At 34.8% G+C, this 16,808-nt stretch overlaps 1 protein-coding gene across 1 annotated transcript; it reads left to right on the top strand.

Moving 5' to 3' along the window:
* The first annotated feature begins 14,925 nt into the window (after window positions 1-14,925).
* On the top strand, window positions 14,926-16,455 carry LOC140035234 (metalloendoproteinase 4-MMP-like). The gene has a single exon (XM_072075336.1). The coding sequence runs from the start codon at window positions 15,087-15,089 to the stop codon at window positions 16,140-16,142; it is 1,056 nt and encodes a 351-aa protein (XP_071931437.1). The 5' UTR covers window positions 14,926-15,086; the 3' UTR covers window positions 16,143-16,455.
* Window positions 16,456-16,808: the final 353 nt, after the last annotated feature.

Consider the following 16,808-nt stretch of genomic DNA (forward strand, 5'->3'; position numbering starts at 1 on the left):
CCTCTGGACTCTCTGGTCTTGTACTTGCACTTGTAGGGTCATCACACGGTAGCGCTTCTACCAATACAATACAATAGGGTGTGTATGTTCTCGTCTGTCTACAGGGGTTGGAGCCATTCAGGCTTTATTTATTTGGATTGCAATCTTTTTTTTTTTTAATAAAAAAAATTTATGTTTTCTATAAAAATATTTTTCAATCATTTTTTTTTATTTTACATATATCAGATCGATACAGTACATCTTTTTTTTTTTCCAATAATGATGGGTCTGTTTGGATTGTAAGTTATTTGGGATTATTTGAGATATTTTTACTGTAGCACTTTTTATGATGTGATGTATGTGAGATAAAAAGATATTGGGAAGATAAAAAGGTGTATTGAAAATTGTAAAGATGATGTAAGCAAATAAAATTGGGGAAATATGAAGCAATCCAAACAAACCAGATAGCACGGGTCTATTATTGGATAATGGCATTCGTCTCTAGTAAATACGCATCTAATTGCTAGTTAGTTCTTCTTGATTTCCATCTGTTTGCTAGTACGTGCATTAATTAAGCATATAGATTTACTCCAAGGGCCTAGATATTTAGCAGACCATATATAACTCTAAATATGCACACAATTGGCAGACTTGTACCAGTCGTCTCTCTTGGATGAATATTTGATCAAATGATAATCAACATGATGATGGAGGCTTGCAAAATAAAACATTATTATTATACATGCCAATCACATCTCCAACGTACGTGTTGTGCTGCAAATTGAATCGCTCGACGCATGCAATTTCTTCGTCAAGGCGTTTATTGTCTTAACGAAAGCATTTGGCTTGCTTTGCTGATTCACAAGCAAAGTCCCTGTGCCCCCAATTGATTGATTTCGTTCTTTCGTTATTACCCAAGAACTAATCCTCTTTCGCAATTTCTAAAAATCCACGGATGCATATATGGTAAAAATTTCCAAAAAAAGGAAAGGAAAACCAATAATGAAAGAATAAACCCTGCCCCAGCTGGCTTCACTTTTTATTTGTTAAAAGATACTAATATGGCCTTAATTGCACGACAAGCTTAGAAGGAAGAAAAAAAAATGACGCAACGTCCGTAGGAAAAATGAAATTGACACATCAACTCGAACTTGAAAATTTGATAGGATCATTTTTGAGCCACTGCTGAAAACAGGGAGAGGAACATGATCGATCTCCAGTAGCAAGCAGAAGTAATCTACGATAATAATGATCATTTGACACATTATAGATCCTAATTAGTTTAGCTATGAACCCTCTTAACACATAGAACTCTACTGTGCATGCCTGTTTCATCCGATGATGCTACTACACTCACATGATTAACAACAAAACAAAGAAGAGATTATGGTATACATAATTGCCCATTTGCCTGCGGGGTTTCATTTCGTGTGTGTATGTGTATATATATATATATATATATATATATATATATGTATATGTATGTGTGTACGCGTGCGTGCGTGCGCGTTTGTTTTATTTATTTTTGCATGAATCCGTGTCTCGACGGTCAAGGCCAGGCTTCAAGGGCACATGTGTAGCAGAAGAGAAGAAAAGAAATGATTGACCAAAAAAAAAAAAAAACTAGAGCGCAAAAAAAGTAAAGAGAAAAATTAGAGGAAGAAAATACGTACTTTGACACACAACAGAATGGGGTACGCTACAAACTGGTAAAAGAAGCACTGAAACAAAAATGTGCAGTCACATTAACATATACAGGCAGTACATAATTTACTATTCATGGTATATTGATATTAATGGAAGCCTCCAATTTTCGTAGCAGAAGACAGGCAAAGACTTGAATGCGTAGTTCAATGTGTTAGGTATACCATTTATCATTCTAATTTGTTCAAACGTTTGACCGTCTACCATTCTTACCTTTGGATTGTTGTTGTTTAAAGATAAACTTTTTCTTTTTCTTTGCACAAATCTTTAGTTAATTATTTTATTTTATACATATCAAATCGTTATGGTATATTTTTTTTTGCTGATTTTTCTTCTTATATCGGAGGAAAAAGATAGAAACAAAAATTACCTAGGAGATGGAGTTCAAGTTATAACGAAGAGTATAGCTAGCGCTCTAGTCATATTCTCTTGTCATCTTGAACTCGGGGCTAATATATGTAAGTGGCGGAACAGCAGAAAAGTAGTTTTCACCAGGCAAGCACATTTACGCGGACCCTGTTTGGATTGCTGTTTTTTATCAAAAAATTATGTCATTTTTTGTCGAAAAATTACGTCATTTTTTGTAATCATATTTTTTTATTATCTTTTTTCTTCACATATATCAAATTACTACAATAATTTTTTCATAAAAAATCATGAAAAATACAATCCAAACACACTAAAATTTAGCAGTTTGTACATGGAAATTTGTAAAGACAGGGTGGGTCGGAAGTAGATAGCGTGCAGTTATTGGGTCTTAGCCATACGCTTCAATAATGAGTGTATGTATAGTCACTACCATAAGTATAGGCATAGAGTTGTAACTTTTGTAAGGAAGGGAGAGGTTTTTCTGGGGAGGAACATCTATATCATCAACCCCACTGCAGCGAAAGATGAAGAAGGAGAAGGAGAAGAAGAAATAAAGAAGAAGTACTCGAAATTAAAATTGATTTATGCTTCAATCTTCAATAAATGCAACACAGACTGTAAAGTATAAACAGTCTCAAATGCAAAGGGTTAGCCATACACTTGTCTGCTGTCAGAAAAACCCAGGCCCTACGCCAAGATCTTTTCCCACTACAGCCAAGATTGGCCGGATTGCCTGATCGTGACTACTCTTTCCCCACTCTTTTTCCAATTACAGTACTATTTTCCCTTTCACTACCCAACCAAGAAGTCCAAAAGATTTACATATATACATAAAGCTACGTCCAACTACATAGCCAAAGTCACAAAATCAAACGCTAACTATATAGAAGAAAAGCCTGCAAAGTTCTTGTTTATGCTAATGGCATTTGGCACGGAGATTATAATTTCATGACAACTGATTTTAGTTTAGAAGTATGAACAAATTAAAAGATGCATGATTCATAATTAATTCGTTGGAGTATATAAAGCTATTCTTTGAAGTTTTTGTATAAAAAATATTACTACATTATAACGATTTGAGTATATAAAATAAAAAAAATGATTAAAAAAGGACGTAAAAACTTTTCTTCTTTAGATAACTACACGATTCAAACAAGTCTGTTATTACCAACACAAAGATAAAAAGGGAAAAAAAAATTAGAGAAAGTTTTACACAGCTAGGTAAAGCCTAGATGGTTTCAGCTTTCAGCTTGGTGAGCAACGGAGCATTGCAAGGGTGACACCAGGGTAAACAGGGACTGCAATGGCATGGGGGGTTGCGCAGAAAAAGGGGAAAGAAGCGGATCTGCTGCAATTTTATCCTGAACTGGTACATCGTCGGGCTTGCACAAACTTTCTTCTAGATGGGGAAAGGGGAGACAGTTAATAATACATGACATCCCCCAACGGAATTCGACAAGCGGTAATTAGTAGTAAAAAGAAGACTTGTCCAGATCGATCAACCGCAGCTAGGTTAGGATATACAACAATAATTTCTGCATCGCAATGACGGTAAAAAAAAAAAAAAAAAAAGTCACAACTAAAGTTTAATTCGGCAGTGCACAATAGTTGTATAATGAGAACTTGTATAAAATCTAGAGGATTCATTGTCCTTTCTTTTTTCCTTTTTTGAAGTGGGACTGGAGCCTTTTAATGAAGAGGGAGGTCCACCTTGTTTTCAAACAAAAATCAGCAAAAGATCAGGTTTCTTTTTATGCGTCAAGGTTGAGCTGATAATAGGGGATGTGCAGATGCTTGATTTAGAACGAAAGGCGCATGACCCCAGTAAAATTCCATTACCAGCTGCTAAATTGTACTTTCCTCCCTGCCCAACCCTATCTCCTTCCTCCTTAAGTACTTCCTGATCACTGCTCTCTCATCTAAAAGGGTAACACCATGCACGTACGGATGCCCTCTGCACCTCTTCCACTTCCCTCTTACCGTGTACTTGTCCCAACATCTGTTTCAATTAATTTACCGCCCGCTTCTTCTTCAGCTCAAATACATGTTAAATCATGCACCTCTTTTAGGTTAAAAAAAAATACTGTAACTAAATTTGTGCCCAGAAGTTATAAATTGAAAGAAACTAACCATGATGCTAGTAACACAGTAATATCTATATATATATAAGTGATGATGGTGTAACCAGTTTTTTTAAGTAGTAGTTATTACTACACGAGAGCATGATTGACTCTCTCATGCAAAAAGGAAGGAAGGAGCCACAAATCCTAGAGAGTAAACCCTAAACAAAATCAATGTATAGCTTATTTATAATCCTTTCCATTTCTGGTAACAAATCTAAGACCGTACGTACACAATTACCAGCGGCTTCAACGATTTAGCACAGGACATAAAACTGGGTTGCGTCTACGGTGTAAAGTTCACCTTTCTGCCCATAGTAGGCAGAACCAATGCAAGGAGGCCAGCTGTGCTATGTGGGACGCACAAAGAAGGACATCCGAGCACCACTGGAGAAAGCCGGTTTGGCTTGGATGAAAAACGTTATATATTTTAAAATTACAATAAAAGTCCTCTTAAAAATTTGTTCATCATCTAATGCCCAATACTTATATTTGATAAATTAAAATAGTTAATTAAATATTCTATTATAATATAAACAACTATATGTCATTGAGTTGATTGAATGATATTTTTTTTTTGTATTTCAATTAGTTGTCAATTAAGTTTCAATTGAAATAAATATTTTATAATTATTTAAATTATCAATTTAAGATGAGCATAAATATAAATACATTAAATTGTATTATTGAAATATTTGATTTAATATAAAAGAAAGACAAGAAATTTTTTAAAAATTTATGTGAGTCCTTTATATTAGTAATCACATTTACTTGTTATTATAATTACAATGCCTAACCATAACCAATTGAAACTCATATACACAAGTCATACAACAATTTGCGTTATAATGTTTACAATTAAAGTTACTATACACTCAAATTAAAATTCTCTTTTTTCCACTAAAATTTCTTTTATATTAAATCAAATATTTCAATAATACAATTTAATGTATTTATATTTATGCTCATCTTAAATTGATAATTTAAATAATTATAAAATATTTATTTCAATTGAAACTTAATTGACAACTAATTGAAATACAAAAAAAAAAAAGAAAATATCATTCAATCAACTCAATGACATATAGTTGTTTATATTATAATAGAATATTTAATTAACTATTTTAATTTATCAAATATAAGTATTGGGCATTAGATGATGAATAAATTTTTAAGAGGACTTTTATTGTAATTTTAAAATATATAACGTTTTTCATCCAAGCCAAACCGGCTTTCTCCAGTGGTGCTCGGATGTCCTTCTTTGTGCGTCCCCACATAGCACAGCTGGCCTCCTTGCATTGGTTCTGCCTACTATGGGCAGAAAGGTGAACTTTCCACCGTAGACGTAACCATAAAACTGGGCTGTACAAGCGAAAGTGTAAAAAAAGATGGGCAAAAGAAGTACTCTGTAAAAGTCGACAAACCAGAGTGGCTGAACCATTGCTTCCCACTTCCCAGTATACGGTACATGTTGATGGCAAATGTGAAGTACGTTGCAGACACCTTTTTGCTCAATTAGAGTAGTCTGTGTGGAATAGGGTTACCGCTTCCTAGGGTACAGGAAACAAAATAAATACTCCACGAGAGATGCTTTATTGCTTGGTGAAATGGGTTGTTGACACGTGGACTTCATCCAGCAAATTCTCCCGTACTGTAGTTGGCTAACGGAGTGACATCGGGTCGCTACTACAGTACTACTACTGCTGCTACTGGTTCCTTCATTCTTGCTTGCTTCACTTGCCCCTTACTAGTATTATTGTTTCTTTTAATGAAACACCCAAAAGAATACAAAGAAAAGAGATAATATTTGAAGCATGGGAGTAGGGGACCATTTTTACATTAAATTCTTTTCCCCCACTTTCCTCCCTTCTTGGGATTTAGGAGGGGACCAATCATAACCCTTTTTTCTTTTTTTTTTCTCCTCTTCCCCATAATTACTTAGTACTCAATTAACTTCTCCCATCGTGGGACTTTTGACCTTGTCAAATGATTGCAAAGCTGCTCTGTGTCATATGAACCTTTCAAATTCATGCCTCATTTATTTTCGACATGGTTTCAAATGTTGAACAAGTGAATTTTATGAAATAATAACTTTTGACCTTGAATTTTCACATAATGGGCAGTTTCTCCGCAACAAATATGAAGAGATGATGAGAAAACGGGGAAAGGAGAAGGTTGTTTAATATTTTTGGGACTTATTTTGGCAAGTGGGGAAAGGTGAAAAACCTGAAACTTTGGCAGTTTAATCGAGTAAAGTTTCACTCGGGCCCATGTCTCTGCGGGCCTCAGACGTCTTTAAGAAATCTGCAAGTTTCGTAGTCTGCATGCAATAGGAGCCTGATTAATGAATGGGCCCATCCAAACTCTTTTTTAGCTGTCCGCCCCTGACCGCCCAACCTTGAGAAAAGCGCTGACGTGTTCTCCCCGCAAGTTGTTTGAACTTTAGGCTTGAAACCGTAAGGACAATTTCCAAGTCTCCACGCTATGGATTCGACGTTTTCTGCAGCAACAAAATTATACAATTATTTAAACCTTTTGTGTAAAATTTGCTGTTAATACTACATTATATTATCATACTAGGTCTATTGAAAACAAAAAGAACTATGTCAATTGAATTTAAGATGAATCAGAGAGGAAGAATGCACATAAATAAATTCTAATTTCTACTATGAATTAAAAAAAAAACTGATTAGCATGAAAATTGTATATAAAGATAATTCAAAACTGACTAATAAAAGTCTTGGCAAGAATTTTAGAAAAAATGTACTTCAAATTTACATAAGTCCATTTTGTGACTCGTTCTATTTAATAGTTTTTCGAAAATAAATGCATTTGAAGTCTTTTACGTTGCAACTGACTTTTTTTTTTTTTTTTTCATTTTCCAAGGGGCTAATAAGACCTTTTCCAACATGGATTGTGTAAATCCTTATTTAGATTAAAAAATCATAAGAAATAATATAGTTCCAAAACCCAACTTAGGTTTCGTTTGATAAAACTGAATCTGAATTCTGAAGTCTGAATACTGAAACAATTAATATGCTGAATTTTGAGCACTGAAAAAATATATGAATGTCTGAATTTTAATGCTAAACCTATTTATACTGTTTGATAAATACTTATAGTTGAATGCTTAATAGGTTTAATTTGACAATTTAGCACTTATATCCTTTCATTAAAAAATATAGAATATATGATTTAATTAGTTTAAAATTGTTACGTATGAAAATGATAATATTTATTTTTAAATAAAATTAATATAAAATATGAAATATATTATATGAGGAGTATGGAGAAGATGTGAAAGTCATTAAAAAGGGAGAAAAGAGAAACTAAAAATAGTTAGATAGAGAATATTAGGTTGTTTAATTAGATATAGATTTTGAATATAATTAACAAACAATGGTAGATTTGATAGATAAGATAAGATAGTTGAATTAATTCTATTGATTCTTATCAGAATTAAACATTCAGTTAGGATTCTTGTGCTGAAAAAAATACACACAGGTTCAGCACTGCTTAACAAATTCAGCAAATAGATTTTCATTTATCAAACACTCAAAACATCTGAATATCTGACAAAATTCAGATTCAGCACATTTTAATATTATCAAACAGACCCTTAGTTGATGGTGTCATTAGTCAATTGACCGCAAAATCATTGATTTGACTTTCAAATCCTTTCCTTTCCCCTCCCCTCCCCTCGTGTAAAACTTAGAATTCCCTAAAAAACCTAGGATTCACTAGTTTTTCAAAAATTAGTTTTTTAAATACTATTAAAATTTTTAAAAATATTTTAAAAAGTAATCTAAATTTTTTTTAATATTTAAAAAAATCCTAAAATATATTCTAAAAACACTTCTACCCTTAAATATCCCAAAATATTTTCTAAAAAATCTCAAAATATAATATAAAAATTCAGCTACAGTAAAATTTTTAAAAATAATCCAAAAAATAGTTAATCCAAACGGAGCACTAGGTATTCTTGTGATAAGCAAAACTTTTGGACCAAGGCTTTGGAGCTTGGACCTCTCGTTTCTTATTTGGATGACCTCTGCAGCCCCATGGATAGGGAGTCCAGGCATCAGCAAGAAAGCATGCTTTGTCTTTAACTTCCCAATTCTACTTTACGCAGGCAATTTTGTCCCCTAATCTTCAATTATAGAATGCACCAACTTATGCATTCAAATCTTAAAACATCAAGACGGCTTCAATATACATTTAAAAAAAAAAAAATCTTTTTTGGGAGTTGCTTTTCGACCATATGTCTTCTATTACGAATTATGATCAAGCAATATTTCCTGACAATTATTGACCAATGCTAGGATTCCATTTCTGGTGCATAGATTTTTTTTTTTTCCAATTCCTTTTTTTTTGATAAGCGAGAGATCTTAAATCCAAGATTGTCTATTTACTATTTTTCCCATTTTACGACCCAACATAATTCTCTTTCCTTTTTGGTACATAGCTTTTTTATTTTTTGGAGCTTAGCTATTTGTTAGAAACTTCTTACATATAGGGTTAAAAACAAAAAATTTTCTATGGTATGTCTAATACACAGAAAAGTCTTCCGTGGTTTCAAAACATATAAAACGACACCTCATGTTTTAAACTAAATTGTAAACTAACAGAATTCGTCAAACTTAACAGAATCCAGTAAATTTAACGAAAAATTTAATGAAATCAGGTAAATTTAACGGCTGAGACCATCATTTTCGTTAAGTTTAACGAATTCTGTTAGTTTATAATTTAGTTCAAAACATAATGTGTCGTTTTGCATGTTTTGAAATCACATAGACCTTTTCTGTGTATTAGGTATACCACAGGAAACTTTTTTACTTTTATCCCTTACATTTATTGATCATACTTTATTTCACCATTTTTTGCTCATGTTTAGCTTAAATTGGCTGCAAAATAACTCTACCACGGAGTTTATGCAAGCATTTTTTTTTCCACTACTTGGCCTATTTCGTGTATTTCTTTGCCACAATGCATAGCCCGCCACCAGGTACCTGCACGCACAACGTGAGCCCAAAAACCTAGTCTGAGTCTGATGATGTGATACACTAACGCCACTCAATTCTTTTTACACTTTGGTAATAAATTGGAGATGTGATATGGTAAGATATTTTTGTAGCGAAAGAGTAGGAAGACAATTTTATTGCAAATAGTTGATAATGCAGAAGGTCAACTTCGTTGATCATTGTCGTATGGCTTGGGCTGATACAACTTTCGCACCTTTCGATTTAAACCATGTTGTACATTGCGGTTAGGGTTTGTCAGAAGAAGCCCTTTATTATTTTGGCTCTGTTTCTAATTCAATTTTGTTACTAGTTTCCCAACAAAAGCCTGCAATTTTTTAGGAAAATTTGTCAAATTGGTCCCTCACATTTTAAAAAAAAACTTTTTTAGTTCTTCAAATTTAAAATCAGCCATAATAGGCCATCACATATTAAAATGCCCGCCTAATTGGTCTCAAGGCTCATTTTCACTCACTTCTTCGGGCAAAAAGTGCACACTCTCTCATGCGCCCACAATTTTGAAGGCAAAAATGAAAATACACTTTGTTTCCTCTTTTTTTTTTTTTTTTTAAAAAAAAAAAAAAGAAAATGTAAGCCACCAAATCCTTTCTTTCTCCTTCCGCCGATTTTTTCAGTTACCAAATTTGTACGCCACCAAGCCCCCAATCAAAGAAGAAAATTTCAATATGATTACTTCCAAGTAGTCGAAGAAGAGCAAAAAAAGATATCTAAGAAATTCACCCGCTGAAGAGTACAATGGAAGCAAACAATGATTGATTTCATTGTAGCAACGAAGTGTGTTTTTATTGTTACCTTTGAAATTATGAGCACATAAAAGAGGTATGCGTTTTTTTGCCAGAGAAGTGAACGAAAATGAGCCTTGGGACCATTTGGGCGAATCTTTTATATTTGAGGAACTATTGTAATTGATTTTAAATGTGAGGGACTAAAAAAGTTTTTCCTGAAAATATAATGGACCAATTTGGCCAAATTCCCATTTTTTTTATTTAAACAAGGGCAGGTAGACAACTTTCTTATTCTGCCCCTCTTATCGCGGGTGCAAGAGCATATAAATTGGGTGGCTCAACCAAATAGGGATCAAATTAGCCACACAAATGTAGTTGAAGGATTAAATTGGCTAAGGACATACATTTAGAGACTAGTTTGTTTGTCTCCGATAAAATAGTTGAGGGAGTATTTTGGTCATTTGCTCACCCCCCCTGGTATTACCATTTTGCTCTCATTTTTGTGTCTTTTAGGATGGATGGTTTCGGTATGAGGCAAAAAGATAACCCAAAATGTCTCCATTTGAACAACCAAAAATCCTACGTGGTGCAACTCAAATTTGAAATTACACATCATGAAACAGGGAATTACGCATCTTGTCAATTTGATATACCGTCTGTTCAATTTGATGTCTAATATCATTTTTCTTTCTTTAGGCAATCTCCTCTCTAATTTCATTTCAAGATACACTAATTCACAGATTATACTGAATACACTAATTCATTACCTCTTAAAGACAAGAAGTATATTAGGTGGGATTACTTGTCAACCCCTGATGCTTGAGTTAAACCAAACAAGGTGTAACACTTCGGATCTCATGCACATTAGCTACGTGTTGATGTTTTATAGTTTTACTATCATTTCACCCTCCGAAAATCTTGGGGCAAACCAATTTTCTTTTTGCAAGTTAGCCATCAAGTAAAGCATAACGTGTAGATCTCGCAGCAAAACATTGGTTCAAACCCTGGCACCCGCAATAAAATTTAAAGTGCAAACAGATCATAGGTTCAAATCCTAGTACTCGTACTAAAATCCAAACGGCATACAATAGTTTACTCTTTTGATAAAAAAAAAAGGGATTCTTTTTCTCTAACACTCCTATCTAAGATAGGCCCTCTCCTAATATAAGTTAGAATATGAATAGAAATAGGAGCTGACAATAGATTAAAAAAAAAAGGAAAGAAAGTAGACTGTTAGCCAATAAATAGTAGTTGGACATGGAAGTTGAGAAGCTAGTAAACAGGTACACAAGTTACAAAGCCTCGTCCCCCCCTCTATCGATCCTCCGCGCAGGAAGAAAGACACCATGGCCCAAGTACAATGTAAGGCTTCGCAGACAAAACCTATTATTTGGGTTTTTTCCGAACAATGCTTGGTGAGCCTGTCAGCTAACGTGAGAACAACAAGAAATTAGCAATTTGGAAAACAAAAAAAAAAAAGAAATATCTTCTTACATTTCTGCGACGTAAGAGGCTTCTATGATCGCAAAAGCATGCACTATGGTGTCTCCCATTCGCCGTTGAGCAAAATAGACGATGGTTCGTAACAGCTATTGAACAATAACAACTTAAGTATGGTTATTGAAACTATAGTTTCGGTTGGAAGCGTGAATGTTGAGTAAAAATAGATGGAAAAAAGTAAGTAAAAATCACATCTCTTGTGGTTTTGGTTTCTTGAGGCATAAGTTGGGTTGGGTACCCTTAATTGAACCCCCAAAGCGTCAGTAAAAATCACTCCACCCTCTTTTTCCTTGGAAACTTCATTGTACTTCAGCCCACCTACCTTAAGGGCCTAGTAATTTTTTTTGCCTCAATGAAGCAGCAGCCTAAAATGTAACTATACGTGAAACTTTCGAATAGAATGTGATATTGCCGACGGTGGTGTTTAGATTGCAATTTTCTGAAGTTTTTATAGAAAATGTATTATAACGATTTGATATATATATATATAAGATAAAAAGATGATTAGAAAACGTGTTTACGAAAAATTAGAAATTTTTTGATAAAAAATGACTTTCCAAACAAGGCCTAAATTTTTGTCACACAACAATTTTTTACTAATGGTGTACTCTATTTATCCTTTTCAAACCAGTTCAAGTATGATCATAATTTTTTGGAATAGTAATTTTGTCACTTCAATAAAAACTATTATAACATCAAAAAATTTAACTGTGATAGTAATAGTTGACTCTCGCATATAGTGCAGACAGACACGTACATACACACACATATATTTCGCAATTGCGTGATCAATATAACAAATTACAACTAAATCATGATATTATCCTCAAGGGCGATTCTCAAGCAATCATTAAATTGGTTTCTTGATATTATCCTCGAGGCCGATTCTCAAGCAATTACAAAGAGCATTATTTCAATGGAGGATGATCAATCTGAGATGGGTCTAGTTTTTTTTTTTTTGAGATGGGTCTAGTTTTAGATGACATTTCCAGTACTTTAGTTCATTTTGTCACACTTGGAAAGCCAATTGGATTCCAAGAACACTTAACAACGTGCAAAACATATAGCTCACGTTTCTAGGTGGGATTCTACTCTCCCAACTTTGTCATTTCCGCTCTTAATGCGGACATTAGTTGATAATAATATCCCTAGTTCTTTATTACAAAAAAAAAAAAACAAATCTTTATATACTATAAGAAAGAGTATACTATATACTACATCATGAACGACGTAAAAATAGAAGATAAATTAACTTTTGTAAGCGTCAATTGAGCCTTATTAATGACTCATTACAATATTTATTAGCTAAAACGAACTAGAATACGAAAGTTTGCATAAGGTGCCGATAAAGATATAAGAATACCGGAGTACCTTCTCATTCGCATAGTAGTGCGCTTCGTGAATCACAGTCGTATGATTCACAAAAGATGGATCATCCAACAGTACGAGTCAACAGGTCATCCAGTCTCATATAGGGGACAAGTCCCCACAAAAACAGTTGAACGCCTAATTTCGTGTGGTAACCGTGTTCAAACTATCTGCCCTTCGGGTTCGGTCCAATGGTTGTAGTTTCAGTTAGGGGAGAGTCACGTCCCGGAATCGAGTTCCCGGATCTACCCTGATCGGTGATATTGGACAGCCTCTCCCGGCCATGCAGTGGAATTAGTTGGGTCGTATGGTAACCAGTCCATGGACCCAGATAGAACTGTTAATCGAGTCGAGTCGAGCCGAGTATTGGGCTGCCGAGCTCGACTCGAGTTTAATTCGAGCCGAGCTCGACTCGAGCTCGTTAAGAAAACGAGCTTTAAAATGTGTTCGAACTCGGCTCGTTAAATGTACATGTGGCTCGAGCTCGACTCGTTTATCACAAACAAGTCGAGTTTCACGAGCTCGAGCTCGAGCTCGTACAAATTAACATTAATAAAAACCTATAATTTTAATTTCTAAAATGACAAATATGCCCTTCATTAACGAGCTCTAACGAGCTATTCGAGTATCAAACGAGCGAGCTTACTCGGCTCGTTAACTAAACGAGCATGTTTCGAGCTCGAGCTCGACTCGTTAACCAAAATTAACGAGCCGAGCTCGAGTCTTAACGAGCCGAGCTCTAACGAGCTTTCGAGCTACTTGATTGGCTTAACAGCTCTAGACCCAGATACCCACTGCGTTGAAAAAAAAAAAAAACCGTGTTCAAACTATCTTAATATTCCCAAATAGAATTAGAGGACGTTTCTTGTTAAGCTTCTGTTTATGGAAATGTTTCATGTGTAGTAAAATTTGGCTGCAAAAAGCAGTGGGAAAATAGGTAGGAAAGATAATAAGTTAATCAAAGAGTCGAGAGCTTCCATGAGAGAGATCAAATTAAATTGTGAATTTGCGTTTTCTATTCCTAATTGACTTAAAAAGCATCGTGCTAAAGAAATAAAATGAAATCAAAAAGCAAAGTTGCCAGGCAATCAAGAGTCAAGAGCCTCCATGAGAAAAATCAAAATGATCTAGTCTTTAGCAATCAAGTTTTGTTACATACAATGCATGTATTTTGAAGATTGAACTAGTATTGCTAATGAATTAATATTGAAGAAGAAGAGGAAGCCGAGAAGACGAGAAGTTGTTAAGACTTTTTCCAAGAGTTGCACCTAGTCTTTCCAGGAACCCTTTCTCTCTCTCTCTCTCTCTCTCTCTCTCTTTTTTTTTTTTTTGGGGTCAAAAGTCATTCTAGGAACCCAAATTGGAGAGGTATAAAACAGATGAGAAATTGACTTGAGACTTTTTTGATGCTGTTGACGGACGCCTTTGAGTCTTTTACACTTCTCGAACTACCACTGCAATATCCCGTATTGGATCCTTTTACAAACGACCCGTCAAAACAAGGGCAGCAATAAATCAATCATAACCTTTAACGACCTGCAGCGATGTTCTGGTACTGAGGTGCGATGCTAGTTGCTTCAAAAGGTTAGCCAACCTTAACTTGAACATGAAACAACTGGAAAAAAATCACGTTCTGCCGTACCAAAAACTTCTGCTTGCTTCTGACACCTCCAAGACTTCAAGATTGCTGGCATTTTTTTTTCTTTTTTTGCTAATAACTATATAGTTGAGAAAATGAAATACATTTTGTGCTGATCTAACACTCAACTTTAATTTCATTTAGAAGAATAAATTTATTAGTTATATGACAAACTATATTGAAATTATGCGACTTTTCATTCCCGTCCGGGGCCAACAAATTACTATTGGTTGCCTCATGGCACCAGGAGCATAAGATACTACTCCAATCTCCTTGCCTTTCTTGGGCACAAACGGAAAATAAGCTAAAGGAGTTAATAATGGAAATCATCAACCATTTTAGTCCAAAAGTCAGATTCTATGTACCCACGAAAAAGATACCCAACCAACACGCACAAACAAGAAGATTCAACCCAACTTCTCCATGATATCTTTTGTTGAGCAGATGGATGGGATATTATATTGACTTCATTGTCAATTATTCCTACATCACAGCTAACAATATCTCAATGACGATTAAATAGCTTCTTAGTGACGTATCTACTTCCCAAATCAGAATGTTGAAACATTACCTTTTTTCTTAATTGTAATATGAGATTCCTACATATATCCATCTTCCGGTCCTCGCACCAAACAAGCCCACCATGTTTTCGTTATTTTTTGGATTTGTTCTCCTGCCTCTTCTCATTTCCTCACCATGCCTCTCTGCTAGAACAACTCCAATCTACCAAGATAGAACCTTACCCGCTAAAAATTACACCTACAAGTGGCAAAATTTTGAAAAATTCCTAGATGCCAGCAGAGGAAGCCAAGTTAGTGACATGTCCGAGCTCAAGAAATATTTCCATCATTTTGGCTATCTGAAGGTTGAAGAAGAAATGAACTTCACCGATTTATTCGATGAAAAATTTGAGCTAGCCGTGAATAAATACCAAGCAAAGTTAGGCCTTCCAGTTACAGGTAAGCTAGACTCCAACACAATTGATCAGATCATGTCACCTAGGTGTGGCGTAAGAGACGTGCCTAAAATGTTGCACGCAACGAGGCATTATGCATTTTTTGGAGGCCAGCCGAGGTGGGATCGGAGCATACCGATGACTCTAACTTATGCATTTTCTCTCGCGAATTTGATCACTTCTTTGAGCCTGCAAGATATAAGGGATGCTTGCAAACGTGCCTTTGGACATTGGGCATCAGTTATTCCCGTGAGATTCGTGGAAACGGATGATTACGGTTTTGCAGATATCAAAATAGGGTTTTACAGGGGTGATCACGGAGATGAGGAGGCTTTTGATGGAGTGCTTGGGATTTTGGGTCATGCATTTTCACCAGAGAGCGGGAGATTTCACCTTGATGCAGCTGAGACATGGGCTGTGGATTTTCAAGTGGAGAAGTCGGACGAGGCGATTGACTTGGAGTCCGTGGCTACGCATGAAATTGGGCATTTGTTAGGGTTGGCACACACTTCAGTTAAGGAAGCTGTTATGTACCCAAGTTTGAAACCCAGAGAAAAGAAGAGTGACTTGAAGCTTGATGATATTAGGGGGATACAAGCTCTTTATGGTTCGAATCCTAATTTCAGCATTCAGAATTTCTCAGAATCCGATCTATCCTCAAACTATGCAGTTGATTTAAGAATTGGTTCCTTGTCAACTTGGTGTGTCTTGCTTCTGGGACTGGTGTCATTCTGGTGTCTTTAACTGGGCACAACTGTTCTCACTACCGTGATTAGTTAGTTTACACAACCAAAAAACATTAGGGAAAAGGAAAAGCAAAAGGTATATTGAAAGTTAATGTAGAACGCCCATTGAAAATATTTGTTTGGATTGCTTAATTTGAAGTAGTGATCAGCTAATCGATTAATAGCTGATAAGTCAGCTTCAACTTTTTGACATTTATGTTTTTTTTTTTTTGGGGAGTTGATAACCATATTTCAAAGAGAAATGTAATTGTGATATATTCCTCTTGAGTTTATCATAATTTTTTGGACTAAATCCATTTTGTAGCTCTAAACTTGTATCACATTTTCAATTTACACCTTTAATTTTAATTTTGGATACTTTGAATCCCAAACTCTTAGATTTGTTTGACTTAAGTCCAATCAACAATAACATTAGCAAAATTAATGGAATAGAGGCCCGTACAAATTAATGATAATACACTAAAAGCGATCAAAAAAGATCAAAGGATCGCAGATTATACGAAATGATGCAGTGTCATTGATTCGCACTATTCTCCATTTCGTAAATTTACTATCAATATTGTTGATTGGATTTAAGCCGTACAAATATGAGAGGTTAGAGTGCAAAATATATCAAAATTTGAAATGCCGGGTATAAAGTAAGAATAGTGTAGAAGTTTGGGCG

The sequence above is a fragment of the Coffea arabica genome, chromosome 2c (assembly GCF_036785885.1).
Source record: "Coffea arabica cultivar ET-39 chromosome 2c, Coffea Arabica ET-39 HiFi, whole genome shotgun sequence".
Classification (NCBI taxonomy): Eukaryota; Viridiplantae; Streptophyta; class Magnoliopsida; order Gentianales; family Rubiaceae; genus Coffea; species Coffea arabica.